Source organism: Cupressus sempervirens, chromosome 3 (genome assembly GCF_028749045.1).
Source record: "Cupressus sempervirens isolate cs-2001-9-10 chromosome 3, ASM2874904v1, whole genome shotgun sequence".
NCBI lineage: Eukaryota > Viridiplantae > Streptophyta > Pinopsida > Cupressales > Cupressaceae > Cupressus > Cupressus sempervirens.
Window position 1 is genome coordinate 457,722,631 of NC_143120.1, and position 24,789 is coordinate 457,747,419.

Genomic DNA, 24,789 nt, shown 5'->3' on the forward strand with positions numbered 1-24,789 from the left:
TAAGAAAATCAAAGTCATTAGCCCAAAACAATTTTGTCTCTCACCCTCAACATATCTAACTAATTTCATTTATTATTGACTTGTTAAGTCTAAAACAATCAATTTAAAGATCGAACCCCTATTAAAACTAAGTCTAATTGAATAAACTTATAAAAATTTAATCCAATTTTATTACTATAAAGACATGTCTACTACTTAAACTTATCAACTTCCAAAAAGAACAATAAGAATTTCAATTTCCAAACTTAACAAAAAGCTTCAAAACCTTCCCAATTAGCAAAAAATTATTCGAATTATTACAACTTCAATAATAGAAAGACAACTGGAAATGGATTAAAACAACTTTAATGTGATTATAGTAAGAAAGATAAGATCCCTAATACATAGATTGATTTGTATTGTTTTTTTCATTAAACTAATGATTTTATATAAGTTACCAGATTCTCTCCAACAACCCCCAAAGTCTGGTTCAATTCTGTACAAAGTCTGGTCCTCGTCAAATTCTCTCCAAATTCTCTTGCAGAGCTATGAATTTTCTGCAAATTCTGTTAAAGGAACCCAGGCAGAATTTGCAGCAAATTTTGAAGAATTTTCTGTACAGACCTGGGCTGAATTTGGTCTCGGAACATTTTTTTAGACTTTTTAACATGTTTTTTGACCTCTCAGCCCTATTGTGACCACTAAAAAGACCAAAAAGATGTTTAGATGTTATTTATGCATTTGTGTATGAAAATGAAAACTTGCTTAGAAAGGAAATCCAAATGAATGTCTTTAAAAAGATATGATATCTTTCAATCCAGGAGTTCAAATTTGTATCTCACCTTTTGATATAGCCTGGTTAGAAATGCTCTAACCAATACAAAATAAAAATTCAGATAACTGCACTTATCTTTTAACAATTCCTTTCGTTCTCAAACTATCCCCATGATATGGAAATATGTTCCATGCATGTGACCAAGCAAGTGTATCATGTTGTATGTATTGCTAAATGATGCAATTAAATGTCCTATTGAACTGAAACATAGATTTGGTAGTGTATTTTGCTATGTTCCTTTACTATTAGCAGATTCAAGTATGGATTTATTTTTTGTTGCACACACACACACACACACACACATTATTTTTATTTTAAAAAACATCTGTTTTTGTACGGATGAACCCAAAACAAATCTAAACCCAAACCCAAAAAAATTAGATGAATTTTGAACCCGCGTCTATACCAGAATCTGAACTAGCAACTTAGGATTTTATGTGAGCTTGAAGTCTAATTAAGATGTAGAGGTTTATGAAGAATTTCATAAACGAAATTCAAAAGGAGCTAGACTTGGAACTCGATGCGGCCCAAGCTCTCATCAATTTGGGGCTAAGAGAAAAAATTCCCCAGTAAACCCTAAGCGAGGGAAAGCCTATCTAAGGCCCCAAGTTTTTTTGAGGGCACTTGTACACAAATTCAAAGATGTCGAGAAGGGTAAATCCTCCTCAAAAACTAAAACTGGGGTATGCCCCCCTTTTACCTTTGTACTCATGTTAAGACTTAGGTTTCGGGCTAGATTGGAGGTTTTCTTCTCCATTTTTTCCTACCAGTGCCCATTTCAATGGAGTTTTTCTTTAATTTTAATTTTTTAATATAATTATAAGGCTTCGGTCGTTTACAAATCAAAAAAATAATGGAAATTTCATAATTTGTACTATGAAAGGCATTTGGGGGTTTACTCATTTCCACTCTACTTGGAGCTCGGATGTAAAACTATTGATTTTCATTAATTTATCACCATGGCTACGACCTCTTGATTATAAATAAAAAATGGAAAATTTTTAATCTACATATTTATTTTAATATATAATTAATATATTCAATTTTTAATATATATATATATATGAATTTTAAGTATGCGTTTATATTTTATCATTAACATTGTTCTCCATCTAAAATAGTAGTTTGCAAAACCACTGGCTTGCTAATCATTTACTTCCAACTCTATCAAATGTCTTTTGTTGAAATCTACCCCATATAAAGGTCTTAATTGTCATAAAGGAACAAAAAGCATTGCAATTGTTAAATAAGATTTGATAAGCTTTCTCAAATATTGAACTACCCCTACAAAACTCCTTGCCTCAATTGCAATGAAAGTCTTGGATCACTTTAAAATGGTTACCAATTTTGATAAATTCTTAACAGTGGCTAGATTGCTGACTTGCTAATCTTTTGCTTCAACTCTGTCAGATGTCTTTTGTTGAATTCCACTCCATATAAAGGATTTACTAATTGCCATAGAATATAAAGCATTGCAATTGTGAAATATGATTTGATAAGATTTCAAAATGGTTTCCACTTCTAATAAATTCCTAACAGTGGCAAGATTTCTGTCTAATAAATTTTGATCTCAGTTACTTCATAGACTTACCTAATATTCGATCTCGCATTTGGACAACTATTTGGTGATTGCCCTTTTAGAAAGTCTGATAAGTTTTGATCTCAGTTACTTCACAGAATTGGCTAATATCTGATCTCGGATTTAGACAGCTATTTGGTGACTGGTCTCTTAAAAATTTAACTGAATATTTGCCTACATATTCACAAATACTAATATCAAAATCATTTTTCTACAATTCATTTTGATCTCAATTATTTCATAGACTTGGCTAATATTTAATTTTGCCCAAGACTTAGGCCACTATTTGGTGACTGCGCTCTTAAAAGTTAACTGAATGTTTGCCTATGCAATCAAGCAACATGAATAGAAATGACAACATCTATTTTCTATGAGTTAAACCCTATTTTATTTTCTCTCTATATCTTTATGCTATGGAAAGATGCTCTTAAGTTCTAAAAAACTTCGTTTTTCTCTCTTTTTCTACATTCTTTTTCTTTTTTTTTTCTTGAAAATCTGATTTTTTACGATTCTTTCAAAATATATATATACTTTTGATTTGCCAATTGATTCCCTAAATGATTTGTTGCTCCAATAAAACAAACTGAAAAAAAACATGTAAAACATTTTTTCTTAGAAGACCACAAAAGATCCATATTCAGTTGATTGCATAGCTACTTCTACAAACTAAGAAACAATACCTCTATCATGAGTTTCTCCTCATCGAGCAGGGCTGTGCATCCTTTTCCACTTTCAGTGAAGAAGCCAAATAAACCCATAACTTCATTATTTCCTGGAAAGCTCTCTACCCTGGCCCAGCATGAAAAGGTGAAGCCTCTGTTGCAAGGCCAGTGCAAAGGAGTTGTTATCTCAATTCCCTGCAAGTAAACAATAACAATCAGAAAAAAAATTAGCTCTTGATTAATATTAATGAGTTCACAGAAAATGTGCTGGCCTGATGATAACATAAATATATCCGGTTTTATAGTTCCTTAAGTTTCCTTTTTCAGTCGGAACTGCTAACTTGCAACAGTTTCACTTGTTCCTTCTACCACCATCATTTCCATCCCTGTTGTGCCACTATGTTCTCTACAGTGCTCTCATTTCTGCCTGAAAGCATTTATATAAGATCTTTAGGGTTGTGAATTCTTTAGATCAACAAGTAGCTCAAATCAAGGTTTGTTTGTATTCAATCTCCTCCTTGCTCAATACATACAGAACACTATGCTTGATAGTTGATTGCACTCTTCCCAATATTTTCAAAAGCTGACTCCATATTCACTACTCTAATACATTACCTAATGCTTTGCAACATTATAGAAAATAAATAATAATACAAACAAAAGCTATATCTTACAAGGAGGAACTCAAGAGCCTTAGCAGTGTGCACCTAATGTAAGCAGTCTTGCAATGCCACCTGTGACAAATGACAGAGCGATTCCTACATAGTCAATGAAGTATTGTCTTATTCTTCTCCACATGGGCTTGAATATAACACACAGTGTTGCAAGTCAACTCATTTTAGGCTTACTGCTCCTTGTGACTATTTTGTGTCAACACAGGGCAGATAAATGATATTGATATGGTTGTCATTCTTAGTCTATAAGAGGTTGCAAAATAACAGTTGAGTATCCATGGCATATTCTTCTTTTATAGATATATCAATGCCTCCAATGAGGAAGTAAATTTAGATGCATGAAAATGCAGTGCAGACACATACATGTCATTTTCAAATTGTGTTCATAATCAATCTGTCACAATGACCTTTTATGGGCATAGCATTGAATCCATAGAGTAATTATAGTTGCATGAACATCAATCCAATGGAGAAGAAAACAACTGAATTACAAGACAATGCAATGAAGACTTCTATAATCCATCAGAGATACCAGGCTACTAACGGAGTATGTGTAAGAGCATGATGCACATATGAAGGCAATTCTTAATTCAAGAATAAATCAGATGCATAAACTAAAACAACATCTTAATTCTGCCATCCTATTCCTGATCCAATACTGTATTATAGATTTGTAGAAATAATTAACTGAAACTTGAAGGCAGTCTGCAATGAACACTGGGAAATTAAACTGCACAATTTTCCAAGGGCTACTTACAAACAAAGGCTAACCTTCTGAGAAGCAATAAAAATGCAACCGCCTTAAAGAAGAAGCCAAAGATGAATGCATTGAAATGGGTGCCAACAACAAAAAAAGTTAAGAGCTTCAAAGAAAGCATCTTTCCATTAAAGAGGAGAGCTTAAATTTGATGTGTCTATAACAGCTTGCAAGAAAACAGGCAACTAGATGGAAACACCCAATGCAAAAAGATGACCTCATTTCTACTATTTCATTCCTTTGCTGCATATAGTCCAACTCATGCCAAGTATTCATGAGCTGCTGAGAATACATCTTTATTCCTTTTATTAGAATTTTGCATCATTATAAAAAATATCACCATCCATTTCTGTAAAAAAACGTGAAAAATAAGCATTAATTCACATTTTATTAATTGTCTTTAATTAAACAGTTAAAGTTTATGCAAATTATTTGGTAATGTTCTCGTGATCTAATCTTCTTGCATGCGCACCAGCAATGCATGCATGACTAATTATGTTTCTTTCTTTCACTCCTGCTGTATGCACAACAATACACTACTGGAATAATAAAAATGTAGCGAAGCAACCAAATCACCAAAACATATTCTTTGAATTTGACATTTGTTACAATATATATTGTATATTCAAGAAAAAAAAAGGTTATCAAATAATGACCCTGTTGGTTGCTATCCTGTGGAGTACAAAGTAATGAAGCCAAATGCAGGGGAGATATTACTGAAATTACAGCCTCAACCATACATACCGAATCACGGCCATTTAGTTCAAAAAAGACAGCTGGCCCTTCATCCTTCAGCATCCCCCGAACAGTATTCAAAAGCAAACTGTTATGACTTGGCCTAGACCCATCCTCAGTGCTCCGCAGAAGAGCAAATACCTTTCTGATATCTTTTCCAGTAATACTGTGTCCACCAATCATTTGTATAAGCAGTCCAATTTTGGAAATTAGCACGCTATTTTCCTCTGTGCTAAACCAATCCAATAGAAAACTAAGCAAGCCGGCTCTAACACAAGAAGCGCAATTCGCGGTTGACTCTTCCAATAAACAAACAAAGATATCAAGCCCATAGCACTGCATTTTCTCATTGCACTGATACCATGAAAAAGAATATAAAAATCAGACAATGTCATTAATTAATTGTGTCAATACTGATAAAATTGTAGATAAAAATAAAATAATGTATTAACCTGTCGAAGTATGTTATAAAACAAAGTGATCACATCCTCATTCTGCACAACAAATATGCATCAAAATTGGAAAGTTAAGAATTTAAACATTAAATAGATAATGACAAAGAATCTCTTCAATAAGCCAGTATTCCATATGGTTACTGTATGTGTTGAGGAACCGTTGCATTTAATAATGACTTTTCTGGGCAATTAACTTCAGAAGTCTAGCAACAATGCAATGATTTGCTTCAATAGTGAAGGTGGGTGATCTTACCTGTATTGTCATATTGCATGGCATATTGAAAGCTCCATCAACGAGAATGTCCAAAAGAGCATTCAACAAATCCTGACTCGGTGGTCCCTCACAACAATCTAAAAGCAGTTTTTCTAGAGTCTTGTAACCTGAGCCAACAAGCGATCTAAATGCAACCTAGACATAAAATAATGATATAAAGTGAAAGAAGCATTCCAATGATACCAATGGATGTTACTAAAGAAAAATAATACCACATCAATAATAGCCTAATACAAGAATAGTTAAAAATGTATGCAAAACCTGAAAGTGTATTTTGCTTGCTTCATGAGTAGAATTACTCTCATGTTAACAACATTTTACTCTTATTTATTTATTAGAAACCATAGGATACAGGGCCAATCGAATAAAACTTATCCAATATATAAAATTAAATTATCCTTCCCCACAATGGTTTTGCTATTCTATACAATTCATAATAGCCAAATTGTTGACTACAATGTTTCAGTTGCTTACAACCTGGCAACGACATCATCATATCTCATCATTTACAACATCTTTATCTACCACATGGATCAATTGCTATTTTCTTCATACACTTAATCTCAATTCTACGATTGCATTCACACAAAAGAGCTATAAAAGTAATCACTATGGAAGAAGTTCTGAGCAGGAAAGAAACCTTTGATAAAATTGCAAAAGAGCCAAAAGAATAGATGTATTCATCTAAATTATGTTGTGATTACATACAAATCTTAAAAGGCAATCTGCAATATAGATCTTGATGTCATAACACATTGCAATTTTTGTAGACAAACAGATGCCTTTAAAGAAGATGTTATTGTACAGAACTTGACCTTGTCATTTTAGGTTGTGTTCAGACATTGGCAAGTGAAGGAGATTTCAAACAGAGATCTCTAGACAGGTAAATGATGGATTTCTTGGTGGGGAATGGTTTAAAAGTTCTACATGTTTGCCAACATCTTAACAGGATATTTCTAAAAGGACTGTTCATCAGGGCATTGTACAGGTTGAGTTTAAGGCCCAGTCCCTTCACCTTGAGAACATCTTAAGGATTGTATTCCCCCAAACTATTTGTATCCCTATTGACATTGTTCCTTCAATACAATAGTCTTTGGATGTCCCTTCTCGCTATTACAGTCAATGCTAGCAAAGTTTCAACAGACAACTCAACTCAGAGTTTTAACAGAGGACTAAGGTTAGATTAAAAGATATGAAATTTCTTGCTATCTCCAGGCTTCTTGGGAAATATTAAAAAAATGCATACTTCATTATATCAAGAAGACAATCAACCACACTTCCCATATTTTTGGGATATATAAAAGACACACTACTCTGATCTGCTCTGCTACTGCTTCTCTTCTTCTGTAAGTTTGTGTTTCATGTCTTCTACACGTGTTTAATGCTACTGCAAATTCATGTACATCTGATTAATGTGTATTATAGGATTATTTTCATCCTATCTTCGTTTGTCCTGAAAAATAAAATCTCTCAAAACAATGTTATGAATCAAACAGTATATTTAAAATAAGCCAATAAATCTAAAAAGAAAAAAAAGAAAAAAAAAGTGAAAATCGTCAAAGAATTTTTGGTGAATGAGGCTTAAAATGTTGTACAAAATATTTTATTTTTATAAACAAATATAACATAATTTACCCTTCTTTCATTTTATTTCACAAAACATTCTTTCAAGCATGCACGCTCAGGAAACAAATCTGCCATGGCCTGTGTAGACTTTTCAAGCATTATTTTTTTTCATAACTTCTCATGAGTCCTCCTTTCGTTTGATACCAAATGTTAATTTGCATTCAACAATCAGAATGTAGCACAACATCTTTTTGTTCACTATTAGAAATTCCATCATGCTAATTACACAGAAACAACCCCACTATTCTCTGACCTAATACTACTCTAACTAAGCTTTTACTAAGATCAGACTTGAGGGTGTTTCTTGATATAGAAAATAAATTTCTGTTGTGTTTTTCTGTTCTTCAAGAAATTTTATAAGGAATGCCCTTTATGTATCTCAGAAAAACTTTATCATTATTCTCATTTACAGTGTTCTCACGTTTGGACTTTCTTAGCTTTCTTGAAGGTTTGTTAATTTGTAAATCTTTGTGGCATTCTTTCTTAAAGCTCTTGAAAATTGTAGCCTCTCTGAATTAAGATGATCAAAATCAGATGTTCTTAATGATCTATGAAGTTTCAGCATAAGAAAAATGGAGAAATCTTAGACATGATAGAAAAACGCATGCTGGATACAAAATTCACTCTCAAAACAAATGAATAGAGGACCCTACCTCAATGTAACCATCATACGATAATAGGAGATAACCATGTCTTAAAAATAGACAAACATCAAGTCAATCCTTATGAACAGCATTTTTTATTCCAATATCTAGTCTTATGAAGAGTGTGAGTACCACAGAGACATTAAAAACATAATAAATATATTCTACCACTTGATATGATTTGAAGAACTGCACCAATTAAGGAATCTAATCAATGATGGTTATTTTTAGAAACATTAGGTAAGACAAAATGAGAACAAAACTCATAATTAGTGGATAACTGTTTCAATTTACAAACAACTGATCAAATAAAGATCAATATTGGGATTTACAATAGAAACAATAACATTGGCATGGAGTAATACCTTGGAAGCTTCATTGCCAGAAAGAAGTGCTAGCAGAGTTTGAAGAACATCTAAACATAGTTGTTCACCATTTCCATCTACAAAGTTCCCATTTAGCAATGTCACAATGTGAAGAAAACATTCCCCATTCCGAAATAGATCCTGATAATACTGTTTTACACAGAAACTTGTATATTATTTCATTGAGAAAAGTAACCAATAAAAAAGAAATAATCTAGTTTCTCAAACCAAGGAAAGATTAGATTATCATAAGTAAAGAGTAAGGATAATAGAGAGCTAACTACAAGATGCTTACTGTTTGATTTGTTTGTAGTATATCTCGCACACCAGCAAGCATTTCTCTGCAAATATTCTTTCCAACTTTTCGATCTGATTCCTTTATACAAGGAAATGTCTCAAAATACTTGAAACACAATCCTAGCTTTGCCTCTTGATCTTTTTCAGATAAGGAATGTAACTGTGAGCCATTAAAAATAAAAGTAAAATAGTGAAACGAATATTTGGAACATAAAATTTGCAACAAACAAAGAAAACATCTTCAAAACCACATCATACCTTTATCAAGTCCAAAATATGTTGCAGTGCAAATTTTCTAGAATATTCTTCCCATAACAAGTTGAATAAATTATCAACAGCTATGGGATTGTGTAAAGCCAAAAGAATTGTATCGTCTGATATAGACAGATATTCTGCAAAAAGAGCAAACATAGCATCCAGACATCGCCTCCAAATTTCATCACTAAAGGCATCACAAGTCTCAGTTGCATCTTGTATGGAATCAATGAGCTTGTTGTTTGTAGAAGGATCAGATGAATTGGCATTTTTTGCAAAGTCATGCATCTGTTTACACATCACATTTGAAAACCGTGTAGTTGCATCTAAATGCTTGAAAGAAGCAACAGTTGGGTCTACTGCCAGTTGTAGGATACGATGAAGACTCTTAACCAGCATGGTCGCATTTTCAGGATGACAGGCAGACCTTTCAAGAGCATCCATTAATGCTGAACACTCAGCCTGCAATATAAATGGCAAATTAAAACCCATGACTGTTTAATAAACAAACATATGGCATTGCTATCAAATTTAATCGATAAAAATATCATGCATGGCATCGTTTCCTATTGCCTTTAAACATACACACACATTCAAAGAGACAAAGGAAGAGTTTGAAAAATCATTTAACCAGATAAATAGCTTTAAATTCCGCACACGTAAGATATGATGATAGTTCCCAAGCAATTAAAGGGACAAATAATACAATGACGAGATCAGGACGATTCCATGCAGCCAAAATGATCAGCAGAGACTTATAATACAATGATAGCTCAAAGAAATCTACAAGATAAAAACTTTTTAAATTGATCCACGCCAAAATTAGCTAATAATGAAATCATAATGGACTCCTTGCAGCTCAAAGAATCCAAACACCTAAACTATAATGACAGTTCAAAGGCAATAAACGGGAAAAATATATTAAACTGAAAGTTCCATAAATAGTAATGAGAGTGAGAACTTCTAATATCTATGGCACTTGCTTAGTTCATGATTCAATGTTAATCAATCAAGACTCAAGACTCAAGATTCACTAATCAAATTCAGTCATTCAGAATCATCAGGATTCTCAAAAAAATTCACACTCTCATCATCATCAATTAAAGACATGCTAAAATTTGGCATCTAAAAGGCCTTTTGGCTGCAGGTGCTTTCTAGATGGGCGCGAAGGCTCCCAAGAAGCCAATCCTGGGCCTGTGGATTCTTGCTGGATGCGCTGCAAGAACCCACAGTCCCATGCAGCATCCTAACGCACCCAAGCATCCGGATGCATCAGAACCAGCATCCGACCATTTCAGCAGAGAATCAGTATCTAAGGTGCAAAGGCATAGTTTATCATCAGTCATAATAAATCATTGTATGTCAAGTCCTGAATTGGGCATTCAATTCAAGCAAAATACTAATCTCACCAAAGGGTGAATGGTCTTAGATATGACTTCTTGGGAATAGTTCAAAGAACAATGTACCATCAATTTGAGCTGTCAAATAAAGTAGGTCCAAAAAATTTATCAACTATTGTAAAATTATCCTAAACAAGAGTCATCCAATGTTATCAAAATACATTCAATTAAATAAAATTTCCCCTTCCAATCATCTTAGCCATGATTGGTATTCAATGCTCATGCTTTTCTACCCCTATTAGTATGTGCATAGTAAGTATATTTGAACGAGGAATCTGATTCTCCCCTTTAAAATGTAACTTGCAAACGAAAGGGACCAATCGAAACCATGCAGTCCACTGATTTTCATTTTTCAGTAAACAAATATTCATTTAAAGACACCTCTTCCACTTGAATTCCTACCAAAGCTCCCATTACTAAGCAATAAACTAATAGTACCATCCATGAACAAATCTACTAAGGTTAGCTTCAACTCTCATAAGGGAAGCCAAGTTCCACAGGGAGATACAAAGTGCAAATGAAAACTATGTTGCTTGCGAAATTCCAAATCTTGCTTGATACAAAACCATACTAACGAGACTCGCCGCAAGTCATGCGAGTCACCTGGGTCGGCGAGTCAAGTTACCCCTGCTGGGTCAAAATGACCTGTGACCCTGACCCGCCAAGTCATCAAATATTTAATTTTTCCTATGTTCCCCGAGTTTTCGGGATGGGGATGGCAGGGCACAGCAGGATGGGTTTCCAGGACAGCAAATTTTTTTGCCGATTTTGGGGACGACAAAAGTGACATTTTTGTTTTGTTTTTTTTTCTTTTTTGTTTTAAACAATTGGGGGCAGATGCAAGTCCCCGAAACGCTGGCTTTTTTTTTTTTTTTTTTTGGGGGGGGGGGGGGGAGATGGCGGGACACATCCCCAGGGAACATAGAATATTTCTCTAAGGTATTTTTATTAATATACCCTAACTCGCTGAGTCTCTACTGAGTCATGGCCGAATCTGAGTCGAGTCATGGGTCAAATTGCCCTTGCCGAGTCAGAGCCAACTCCGAGTCTCGTTACTTTGTACAAAACTCCCACTTGAAATGCTCTCGCAACAAACTTGGCATTTTATAGACAAACAGAAAAAAGAATGCCAATCCAAGTAGTGAAAGGATTCCTGCAGGGACCAGCATCATGGGTGTAAGTTAATAATAACCCACTTAGCAAATCTTTGGCTTCTGTAATTACATTTTTTTCCCAATAATTTGCTTGATATATTTAGCATTATCTCGAGCTCACACAGCAACACACTTCCACCCATGTAACCCATGTTCCTGTCCCCACTATTGTTTTGGGGAGGATGGTACAGGGATGTTCCTATCACTCCCCCCCAACATGAGAATTTGTAGGAAACAACTAAAACATTCCCATATGGTCAAAACGGCCAGCATTTGCCGCAACACTAGTATATTAGCAATAAAATTCCCTATTTACACATATTTTTCTTTTCAGCTTCAACTTTTCAATCATCCAAAAATAAATAAATTTTGGGCATAGCCCCCAAACCCCCATTCCTAGCCCCTCCCCTGCACCCCCCTTATAATTGGGTTTTTCTCATACCTAACACCCTACGCAGCTTATTGCTGCCCCTCAAAACTATTAGGATATGCATTCTTTAACCCCCATTAATAAAAAAAAAATTTAATAGTCTATACTACTATTACTACATTATTGAGGTCTAGTATGTTGTTATACTAGTGAAATCTGTTACTGTTAATAGTCTAGTATGTTGTTATACTATTGCTATCATGATTTATTTATATATTGATATTGTTGTTATCAGTTCTTGACATCTCTCTCCATCTCTCCCTTTCAATTCTTATTGGATGATCCCGCTCACCTCCTCCCCTATCAACAAGAGCTAAACAAGCATGTTAGACTAGATATTTACAGACTGTACATTACTGCAACTTGGAGCAACCCTCGTGGGGGGTTGTGTCAAAGGATGGCCTTCTATGTTGAGCATTTCTTGGATATTTAGGATGGGGTTATTGTGCACCCTAATTGCTTGTCCCGGTGCTAGAGCCACGCCCTTTGTATCTCTTTGGACTCCTTTAGAGTCGGCTCCCATCGGCTTTGGATTTAGACTAATCACCACATTGGTAGAGAGGACTGGATTTGTCACTTGTGTAGCTTGGCGAAGACAAAAGTGGAGACCCACTTCATTTTTTGCTGCCCTATCTATTACAAGATCAAAGGAAGGTTCCACTGCCTCTTCAAAGAGTGCAGATCCTCGTCAGGTTTCTTCAGATATACCGATCAGTGGTGCCTTGTGCTTTACTTTCGTAAGGCCATACAGCTTTGTGACCACACTATGGAACTCCTATTCCTTCAAAACCAAGCATCGGATCAGCTTATCACTTCCTTTTTCCCGCCCATGTCTCATGTCCAGGGAGTGAAGCAATCGCCCAATACTTCAATCTCTACACACACTAGATCCATGAGACCCCACAACAGGTTCCCTTGACAATGGCACTCCTTCTCCTGTGGTCTTCGGAGATGGGCTTGGGCTTGTGGTTGCCCTTGACCGTACCCTTCGATGTTGGACTTCATCCCACCAAGGACCCCCAATCCTTTCCTCAATGGCTTTCTTCAACTTTCTTTTGTTTTCTTGCTTGCTCTTTCCTGAACGCCGTTTGGTTCACTTGTTGTTGGTTGTTTCCATGTTTGTAAACTTTTAGTACCTTAGACCCTTTTGAGGTCTCTTCTTGGACATTAATAAATTTATCTTATCTTGTCTTATACATATCATCATCCCAAAAAAGGTCCTTAAAGTATTGTCCTCGAAATGCCTCCCCTACCATCTCCTATCCTCATCCTTTAAACATCATGGAACATAGCATAAAACTTAAGGGCGAAAGTGTATAATAATGAGCTTTGGCCCATAATAGCAAAGTGTGTATCACATAGTTCAGATTCTATAGTACCTAAAATTGGAATAACATTTAACATTTTTTTTATTGTTTAATGAATGGATTGACCTTATGTCCCCTATAAATTATAAACAAACAACATATACACATGATAAAAAAGCCCCAAGGTTAAATTCACCTCCCATAACAAAACCTAAGTGTAAATGCAAACTGCATTGTTTGCCACAAAGAAGACATAAACATAGGGAAAGAACAGAAAATCAAATGCATAATATTATTTTAAAAAATTGGCAAAAAAGAGTATATGTCACGAAAAAGGGAAAAAAAAAACCTACCATTTTTTAATTGAAGGCATTTTAAACATATAGATAGAAATAGAAAATAAAAATATATATATAAATTTATAAATTTAAGGTGTAAGCCCCTTCCAGTGTAAACTGGGAATGCTTCTCATGGAGTCTAATGAATATTGTTCCATAATTAAATTTAGTAAATTTTAATTTTAATTAAATATTATTACTCATTAAATAGTTTTTGGATAAAGATAAAATAAATAATATAGCTGAAATAAACTATTAAACTTGTTTCAAAGTAAAATACAGCAATTTATTTCTTGCAAAAAGGTATAAGATAAGATTAAATGTTCAACAAGAGACCACCAAAGGGTCTAAGGGACTGAAAAGAGTGCAACAAGGTCATAGGTAGTAGTGGGAGGACCAAACGGTATTCACAAAAGAACAAAATAGGAAAACTGAAAGAAAGAAAAGCCTGAAGTATAGGAACTCCCCATCGACGAGTAGTCCAGAACCGAAGGATACGGTCTAGGACAAAGGTGTGTGGAGGCCCCATACCGTCTCAAGGAGCTGTTAGAGGTAGGCGGTGCAGCCAAGTAAATGCTCCGCAGGGTCGTATAGTCCAAGAAAGGGCCAAGTGACATCTTCATTCCATGAGTGGGAGACCCAAGAGTGAAGGAGGTGATAAGGTGGTCTGAAGTCTATCTCTTAGGGAACTGAAGCTCAAGGGTGCAATTGTATAGCCGTGTTGCCTCCAAGATGTAGAGGGCAAGACACTACTGTTCGATATAATTGAAGAAAGAGGATAGGCCCCCACACCCCGTGTAGAAGCAGTTGAACCTTCCCCGAATCTCATAGTAAAAGATTCTATATAAAGTTTAGTTTTACTATAAGATAAAATAATATTATTGATGTCCATGAAAAACCAACACGGTTTATGGGACTGAGTATACAAATAGAAGAGTCGGCCAAAGCAGAAGCACCAAATGGTGACCGAGAAGAAACAAAAGCAATAAATAGTTATTATATCTTATGCATATTGTTTGTTTCATTTATCCCTTAAGAACTATTTTTATTTTCTCAAGAGATATTTATGCATTTAAAAATTACTTTATTTTAATTTACAACAAAATTTGTTTCCTAATAGGCTTTATTTTATTTTAAACTTTGTAGAATGTTGTACTATTTTAATTGTTTGAAAACTATTTAAATTAACATTATTTAAATATATAATTAATCTTAATCTATATATATATATATATATAATTTTTTTTTATTTTTTTTTAAATTGTAATACATTCATAGTCATTAAAAAGCTACACATCTTATTTCAGATCCATAGAAATAAATAAATAACTAATAAGATATTTATAGAAAAAATAATAAGCTGGTTTATTTTCAATTCAAGCCAATTCATTTCAGAAGTCAATTTTTTTGTGATACACATAAAATAATTATGAAAAACAAAACAAAAAAGTTTAAAATATTATTGTTAATATTTATAGAACCAAAGATAATTGTAGAAAGAAAACAATTTTATTATTAAGCAATATTGTATCTATTATTAACCCACTCACACTATTAAACTTTACACTTGTCAGTAAAGAACACCTCTAGAAATTATAAAATAATTCAACGGTAAACTAAAATAACTCTTAATGAATAACATAATTATAAAATAATCGCTGATTAAAATTAAAAATAAATTTTAAAAATTCAATCAATTTTTAATCTTTTACTAACAAATATATTTTAAATATTAGTAAATATTAAATTACTATACATACAAATATTAATAACTCTTAAAGAAAATCAAAGTAACTTTACAATTTACCATTTAACATTGGGAAATAAGCCAATGCATGCAACATGAAAAATGATGTTGTCTTTGTCAGAACTTTTAGTTTGGCTGCATTTAATATGCAGTGGCTTTAAGCCTACTTTGCAGAAAACTGAAAAACTTCGTTAAAATTACTAAAATAGGACCTTGAAATAATGAATGAATCAGTTTTAGTGACATCCATGAGACCATTAGTCTATCAGACCAAGGGCAAAAAATCATTTTAATCACAAAAACATGAAGTTAGAAAGGAATCAGAATTGTGTCAATTATTTAAAATTGTGAGACGATGACTTATTTGAAACTTGAGTCAATGATTTAATTAAAACTTGAGTAAATGATTTACTTAAGATAGCAATTTTTCTACGGAAAAACATGGCAAATATGTCAACCCGTATTAATCTTGCACATTCATGATCTTCATTGTTTGGTTTGATAACTACCAGAACTTGATTGATGCAGAATTTTCCATTTTAATTGGCCATGCAAGTGCATTGACATTTCATAGACAAAGTCAAATAGCATAGATAAAGGAAAATATCAAACAACTGACTTTTTTATATTTATCGTTAATTCATTGCCTTTTCAAATCACATTACCTTGCAACAAATATCCTATTAAATTCCATATTCATCAAAGTGAGAACCATCAAACACCTAAACCCTAAACCCTAAACCCAACACTGCAAATCATTGTCTTGAAACAAATTCCACTTCCATCAGATAAAATCAAATTAAGTGAAGAAGACATCATCAAATTACTGAATTTGAGCTATCTTCTAAAGCAAAACAAAAATATGCTTCCCTCCATATAATGCTATAAAGTTCTTTCTATTTAAAATAATCCAGAGCCTATCCTTTCACTTAATAGATTGAGCTTAAAATTTCTGTCTCTTCTTCTGTAATGTTCATGAGGACCACCCAAGAAGGATCTAATATCATAATTGATTGGTGTTGTATTAAGAAAGGAGAGGAATAATACTTATATAAGCAATTACAATTAGATCTTTCCATTATGGAAATGACCCAAAACTAAAGAAAGAATAGAAAGTTGATAATTGCTGAGATTATCATTAAATATTCAAATTTTAAATTCAAAAAAGTATAGTTTGATGCTAAACTGCCGATTTGCAAACAAAGATGAACAAACTTAGTACAGTAAACAAAAACCAGAAATCTCTCTAGTACTAGTATGTTGATGGTACTATCATCTACTCCACATGGTTGTGATCATCCATCTCAAGGTCTTCAGCTATCATGCTCTCCAAAAAATCATTTAAATTGTCATTGATCTTAATTATTGCATTAAAAAACATTAAAATGAGGGCTAAAATACATAAAATAATTTAATATTACATTTTACATTTATTTTTTATGAGATTTCAGGGAGACTTCAGGAGACTTCGTCATGAAGTCTCCAACCCTTTTTGAGGTTTCCGGAGACGCGAAAGGTCTCCAAGATGCATCTTCGTCTCCAAGACGTCTCTTTTAGGGAGGAGACGGGTCTCCCAGTAACCATGTCAAACTGTTACAAATGTAAATGGCGGAATACTTGAATGAATTAATTAGAGATCAAACTGATCTAAATATACAAAGAGGAGAGTCGAATAGAATAGAAACATTCTATTCTAGACTACACCTAACTATTAGAAACATTCTAATATTTACAGAGATATAATAAGATACAATAGTGAGCATTAAAAAGAAACATGAAGGTTATTTTAATACGCCCCCTTAATGCTCAATCTATTTACTACACCAATAGATCCCCTGAATTTAATAAACTTCTCAGGACCAAGGAGTTTTGTGAAAATATCTGCTGATTGCTCTGAGGTAGGAACATAGCGTAACTGAATAGATCCATCTTCTACTAATTGTCGGATGTAATGGCAATGAAGCTCTATGTGCTTGCTTCGTTCACGAAACACTGGGTTCTTGGCAAGTTTGAGTACGCCCTGATTGTTTGAAAACAAAGAAGTCGGACCTGCTTGAGGAATATGCATATCTGCAAGCATCTGCCGGAGCCAAACTGCTTCACAAGCTGCCCTAACAGCTCCTCTGTATTCTGCTTCTATAGAGGAGAGTGCATTTGCCTATTGCTTCTTACTGGTCCAAGTAACTGCTGCAAATCCGATACTAAACACATAGCCATAAGTAGATTTCCTGTCATCAACTGAGCCGGCCCAATCGGAATCAGTGAATCCACTGAGCTGAGGAGTAGTACTCCTTGTGTAAAGAAGACCATAATCTGAAGTACCATGTACATAGCGTAACACACATTTTGTTGTAATCCAATGATCAGTCTTGGGGTTTGTCATGAACCGTGAGATGTAGCTGACTACAAAATTGAGATCAGGTCTAGTAGTAGTAAGGTAGATGAGACTACCTACTAGCTGCCTGAAGAGTGTTTCATCTACAGGAGGAGAAACAGATTGTGCGGACAATTTCAGACCAGTCCCCATAGGAGTGGAGGTAGATTTGCAATCCTGCATTCGAAACCTATCAAGCAAACTTCTGGCATACTTGGATTGAGACAAAAAAATACTGTTGTCAGTCTGCCAAACCTCAATACCTAAACAATAATGAAGCAATCCAAGATCTGTCATATCAAAAGTTCTGCATAGATCTTGTTTGATTTCTAAAATCAAATGTTCTGAATTTCCAGTAATAATCAAATCATCCACATAGACAACAAGAAAAAGAATATCATTACCAGAGTGTTTAATATACAGATTACTATCTGATGGACTACGCTGAAATCCTTGAGCAACCAACTAATGATTAATCTTTATGTACCAAGCCCTAGGGGCCTGTTTAAGACCATAGAGGGCCTTCTGGAGTCTACATACTTTGTGTTCTGAACCGGCAATCTTAAAACCTAGGGGCTACGTCAGGTAGACTTCTTCCTGTAATTCACCATTGAGAAAGGCGCTCTTCACATCCAACTAATGAACTTTCCAGCCATACTGAGCTGCAATTGCAAGAAGAATGCGAATAGTGCTCATCTTGGCTGTCGGTGCAAATGACTCCTCATAATCAATGCCTTCGCGCTGGGTGAATCCTCGAGCAACAAGTCTGGCTTTGTATTTGTCCAAGGTACCATCTGCATGGTACTTGACCTTATAGACCCATTTACAACTAATGGGTTTCTTCCCAGGAGGGAGATCTGAAAGAACCCAAGTGTGGTTCTTTTGAAGACTCTAAAGCTCAGCATCCATTACTTGTTCCCATTCTGGAATTCCTTTGGCCTCTGCATATATCTGGGGCTCAGAGATACTGTGGATGTTGGCCATAAGAGCTATATTAACTGTGTTGTGTTGAAGGCTCTTATTTCTGGAGGTTCTACCCTCAATGAGTTCATCGGGACAAAGATCACTAATCGTTTGAGCCCACCATTTTGGCCGAAGAGTCGAGGAGCCAATATCAGATGGTATCGGAATAGCTAGATGAGAAGCAGGAGCAGGAGTTGTATTATCTGGAAGTGACTGAGGTGGTGTATCTGTAGCATCAGATGACTCATATAAGATAGAAGAACCCAAGTCAGAGATTTCTGAAGACAAAATCTTGGAATGTGGTGGGGAGTTAGAGAGCAGAAATGGTCCAAATTCCTCATCAAACACAACATCACGACTGAAGATTAAACGATCAGTATTTACATCAATCAGTCTGTAGGCCTTATGTGTGTGATTGTATCCTGTAAACATAAGTTTCTAGCTTTTGGAATCCAACTTAGTGCATTTGGCATCAAGAATCCACACATATGCCAGAGAGCCAAAAACTTTCAAATGGTTGATCCTAGGTTTGCGACCAGACCAGGCTTCCTCAGGAGTCTTATGATTAACTGCAAGGGTGGGTGACTGGTTAAGAAGGTAGACAGCTGTGGATACTGCTTCTGCCCAATATTTTCTTGGAACATTTCTATGTTCTAGAATAGCCCTAGCCATTTTTGTGATGGTACGATTTTGACGCTCTACAACACCATTTTGCTGAGGGGTGTGAGGTGTGGTGAACTGACGTCTAATGCCATGAGTAGTACAGAAGGCAGAGAAAGCAAAAGAACAGAATTCCCCCCCATTATCAGTCCTAAGAGTACGAATGGAGGAACCAAACTCTTTTTCTACTAGAGCTTTAAATTGCTGAAATACAAGAAAGGCATCTGATTTTTGCTTAAGAAAATACACCCACATTTTGCGACTGAAATCATCCACAGAGTAAAAAATACCTGTTCCCAGTAATAGGAGTATTCATAGGACCACATACATCAGCATGGACTAGTTGGAGTGCTCTGTATGCCCGCCATGATTCACCATTCTTAAATGGTGTCCTATGTTGCTTCCCTGCTTGGCAAGCTCTGCAAACACAATGGTTCTGGCTCTGAATATTAGGTAGGCCATGGACTAAATTATCCCGAGCAAGTTGTGCTAGATATTGAATGTTCAGATGATCGTATCGTTGATGCCAGAGACTGCTGAGAGCGGATGATTCAGCGATGAAGGCATGCTCAAGGGAATCGCCTAAATCTACAAGCCTATAAATACCATGATCCTCAAGACCGAAAGCAAGGGCAGTGTGAGAAGCACGATCAATAATCAAACACTTATTTCCACTGAAAACGACATCCAACTAAGGAGAGTGCTTCATAATCTGACTAACAGACAAAAGATTATGTTTCATGCCAAGAACATAACATACATTGAGAAACATGAGTTTTCTTCCTCCAGACTAAATTTGAACATTGCCCTTGCCGACAATATTGTATTCTTCGCCGCCTCCAAAGATTATTGAGTAAGAATAGGGAGTGAATTCAACAAACCAATCACACCTATGAGTGAAATGTCGGGAGGCACCAGAATCGATGTACCAAGCAGAAGATTTCACATGATTTGCAGGTATGCTGGCCATAAAGGCATGGTAGATAGATTCTTTATGCTCTGAGTGTTGGGCCGCATTGGCTTGTTGTTTAATTGAGTCTGACTTCTGATGTTGCTGATACAGATGCTTATAATATGTGAATATTTCAAATGGCACAAACTTCGAGGTGAGAAAATGAAAGACCCAAAAAATTGGAGTACCTACAAAAGAGCTCAAAAAACCCAGAAATGAAATGTTGTCAAAATTTGCATCCACTGGCTCAAAAATCAAGGCACAAAAAATGAGGCACCCACAAAAATCTGATGAAGACCCATTTGAGATTTCAAAAAACCCACCAAGAATGTGATCAAAAAAAATTTCCGAAGTCAAAAACTAGGGTTTCGAGCAGAATAACAGTTGGCGGCCAAAGAGGTCAAAAAGGCAGAAAAATGATGTTTGCAGGTAAAAAAACAACAAAACCCAGCAGCTGAAATGCGAGTAGAATATCCAATAGGGATAGACAGACTCGTTTTTGAAAAAAAAAACCAAAAAATCCCACTTTTTGAGATCTGGGTGTGAACAGATTTGAAAAAACGACCTCCACATTTGAAAAAACGACCTTCAGACTTGTGATTTACAAACTAAGCCATGGGTTTCCAAGAAAAAAAATTGGCCGAAAACAAATCCATGATTTTTCAAGAACGCCAGTAGCTGAAGACACAATTTTTCAGTCGATTTGCACAGAGGGTTTAAACCCTAGCTCTAATACCATGTTACAAATGTAAATGGCGGAATACTTGAATGAATTAATCAGAGATCAAACTGATCTATATATACAAAGAGGAGAGTCGAATAGAATAGAAACATTCCATTCTAGACTACACCTAAATATTAGAAACATTCTAATATTTACAGAGATATAATAAGATACAATAGTGAGCATTAAAAAGAAACATGAAGGTTATTTTAATACAAACTCCAAGTCAACATTAATGGAAAAAATGTCGAGTCTCAAAAAGTACCCTTAGGATGGTGCTAACTTTCCAGCACGATAGCCACCATATCTTCTTCTTCCATCTTGTAGGCAACAACCTCCAATTAATCATGAATGTCTTTGATCTTCATGAGATGATTCTGCAAACATGTATTGTCATTATATAGTTGACAATATATTCTTAAGGAAGAAAGCTCTGCCTTTATTTGAAATTTCGTGGAAACTCTTCAATTGACTCCAATTTCTTGTTGCGGTCTTGCCTAATGGCACTTCTGGAAGAATATCATCGGTGACAAATAACTTAAGTAGCATAACTGTTTTCCTATTATGCCTGTCAAACATTTTGTAGTCTTTACCTGCAACTATGGGACAAATAGTTTTACCAAGAATGAGCTAATTAAGAAACCTGTACATTACTGAATTTGTGCATTCAGCCCCTGGACTGTACCGGGTCCAAATTCATGAACCAGTCCATACCAAATTGGTGCAAGGTCCGTAAATGGCCCTACGCAGACCCAAGGTGAATCCTATGCGGTCCCAAGCAAATCTGCACGAACCCAATAAAAATAAAGGTTTGTGCACCCATGAAAATTGGGAAAAAAATGTTTTTTTTAATTTTTTCTTTAGCATGAAACCCTAAAATGACCCCTTTTAGTTGTTCTCAAACTCATTTTAAATTGATTTTCTCTCTCATTGATGCAAGTTTGAAGTGAAGGGATTAAAATCCAAGGAGATTGATTGTGGAGTGACAAGTTCTTTCCTAAAGAAAGATATTAGTGTTGAAGGTATGCATTTGAACCATTTTCTTTAGTTTTCTATTACATTGTTTCAAGTTTTTCTAAAATTTCAAATTTATTCCAATTTTTGAAGAAGTATTAAAGTTTTATTTTTCATTTTTGTTACAGACTGCAACTGCAACCATGAGTAGTCAAAGCTTAGTGGTTGGGGAGAGGCCTCAATTTAAAATTGATAAAGGGTCTTCTTAATGGAGACACTACAAGAATTTCACAATGTACTGGAGATGGGGGGTTCATTTAGAAATGTAATTTTTGCAATGTACAATATAGAAGCACCTACTCTAAAGTCAAACATCAATTCTTGGGCACTGGGGGTAAAGGTACTAATATGTGTGAGGGATAGAATAGGAAAGGGTTGCCACTTGGAAAATAGAAGCATTTGTAAAAGAACAAGAAAATGCTGACAAAATTCTTTCAAAAGGGAAACACGGTGTCTATAGCGGGAAACAAAAATCAATGACACTACCCACTCACTAAACCTCTGGACATCATTTCTTGTCCATACCTTCTAAGGAGGATGATGATGTAGAACCACAAATCACCACCCACAAGATAGGCCCATTAAATAAGGCATTCAAAATAAGTTATGAGATATAGCTCATGAAAAAGTTGGGTGTTACCTCTTTGCAAATGGTGTTCCATTCAACTTAGTTAGATCACCTTATTGGAGTGAGATGGTGAAGCAATAAATAACGCACCTTCTAGTTACCATGGCTCTGGATATGAAAATGTGTGCGCCATCTTATTGCACAATGAGGGCGAAAACATAGAGACCCAACTAAAACCCATAAAAGATTCTTGGATTCAAATAGGTGTATCTTTTGTCTGGATAGAGAGATTGTAAAACTAGTCATCTAATAAATGCTATTGTTGTGTCCCACGAAGAGACAATTTTTTTTAAGGTGGTTGATTGTGAGGGGCAAGTAAAAGATACTGATTTTATTGTTCAGATTCTCATTAATTCCATAGAGGCGGTGCGTAGTGATAATGTAGTCCAAGTTCTTACAAACAACACAAAATTTTGCAAAGTTATGGGTGCATTGGTAGAAGCTAGATATGATCACATCTTTTGGATGTCGTGCATTGTTCATTCCACCAATTTGCTGACGCAAGCCATTGGCACCCAAATAGATTGGGTGAAAGAAAATGTATGAGGGTGTGGAGATTAAAATGTTTGTGATAAACCACCTTATGTCACAAGCAATTTTTAGAACTTTCTCCAAATTGGAATTATTGGAGAGAAAAACTAAAAAGTTAAATTTATTTAGTTTCATCTATTTAATATCATTTTGTCATGCTTTACATAATTAAATGTGTTACTAGCTTATTGTTAACATGTTTTTAGGTGGTTAAAACCCACTTTGCATCACACACAATTGTATTTGGACGACTTAAGAGGGTGAAGGAAGCATTGTCACAAATGGTGATTAGCAACAAATGGGGCATTTGGAAATACAAGGGCCCAAAAATTCAAGGCAATGATATTAGATGATGATGTTAGAAAGTAAAATCCACCAAGATAGCTGGAGGGGGTGAATCAGTTATGTGCTTAAAACAACTCTCAAGATCTTTAATAATTCTGAAACATGTAAACATTATATTCAACAACCATAGAAAGATAACCATGCACAATAACACCTATATATGTTAACAAGGGAAACCCTTGATCAAAGGTAAAACCCTGGTGGGAATGATGCCCCCAAGATGATGTACTAATATAAGAGTTCCTTGTGAAAGGATAGACCCTGTTAGGGGTCAATGAAATACAATCAATACCTATGAGTCCCTATTAGGAGACTTTGAATCCTTGTTAGAAGATTCCATCCCAGTTAGGAGTTGTACCAACCCTGTTAGGAGATGAAAGGAGGACAACTGAACTCATTGTATAAATAGCCTCAAAAACAATCTTCACTAGACAATCTTCTGGATAAGCATATCCAAGTTCTCTTAGCTAACTAAACAGCAACTACTTTGCCAATATAGTTCCTTTGAAGCTCAGAGTACATCAATCAACAACAATCTCTGCTTTGACCAAATAGATATTCGTATTCATGCTTGCATACACAATAGCCATCTGCACTGGATATCACTTTCAAGTTTGCATAAGAAAAATGATCTCACTGATGATTACAACCAAGGAAACAACATTTCCTTTATACCAAGTCCTAGAGCAAGTATTGAATTGGCCTTGAGGCTTTCCCAATTTGCATTAATAATATAGGACATCTTTAAGATATTACATTGCATGTTACGTTACAATTATACTCTGTCCACAATGATTTTACAATAGTCGGCTAATAGGAAATAACATGTTGAACTGTCTACAAATGTCAGCCCAACCTGCATATCTGATTTTTCCATCTCCACCATAGCATCTTCAACATGTCTCTGACCTTTCTCCAAGCTCGCTTAACCAAATTACATCTCTGTCAAAAGATATAATCATTTTACCAATAACCACTTTCTAGAAACTCTCTATGAAAGCAACTTCTAGAAAACATCCCATAACTTAGCCATAACTGCAAAACTCTTTTCGCAAACATAGATATAGCATCAGGACAGGCTCCTA

At 35.0% G+C, this 24,789-nt stretch overlaps 1 protein-coding gene across 3 annotated transcripts in view; it reads right to left on the reverse strand.

Annotated features, from left to right (window-relative positions):
- The window catches only part of LOC149567066 (binding protein), a 278,549-nt gene that overhangs the window by 79,318 nt on the left and 174,442 nt on the right, over positions 1–24,789 (reverse strand). For all 3 annotated transcript variants that reach the window (XM_089820295.1, XM_089820294.1, XM_089820296.1), the window contains 7 exons: positions 9,141–9,599; positions 8,881–9,042; positions 8,586–8,735; positions 5,930–6,085; positions 5,674–5,715; positions 5,231–5,575; positions 3,074–3,250 (listed from right to left, as the gene is read on the reverse strand). In XM_089820295.1, coding sequence (XP_089676421.1) covers positions 3,074–3,250; positions 5,231–5,575; positions 5,674–5,715; positions 5,930–6,085; positions 8,586–8,735; positions 8,881–9,042; positions 9,141–9,599 — 1,491 coding nt within the window. The remainder of the gene's footprint in view (positions 1–3,073; positions 3,251–5,230; positions 5,576–5,673; positions 5,716–5,929; positions 6,086–8,585; positions 8,736–8,880; positions 9,043–9,140; positions 9,600–24,789) is intronic.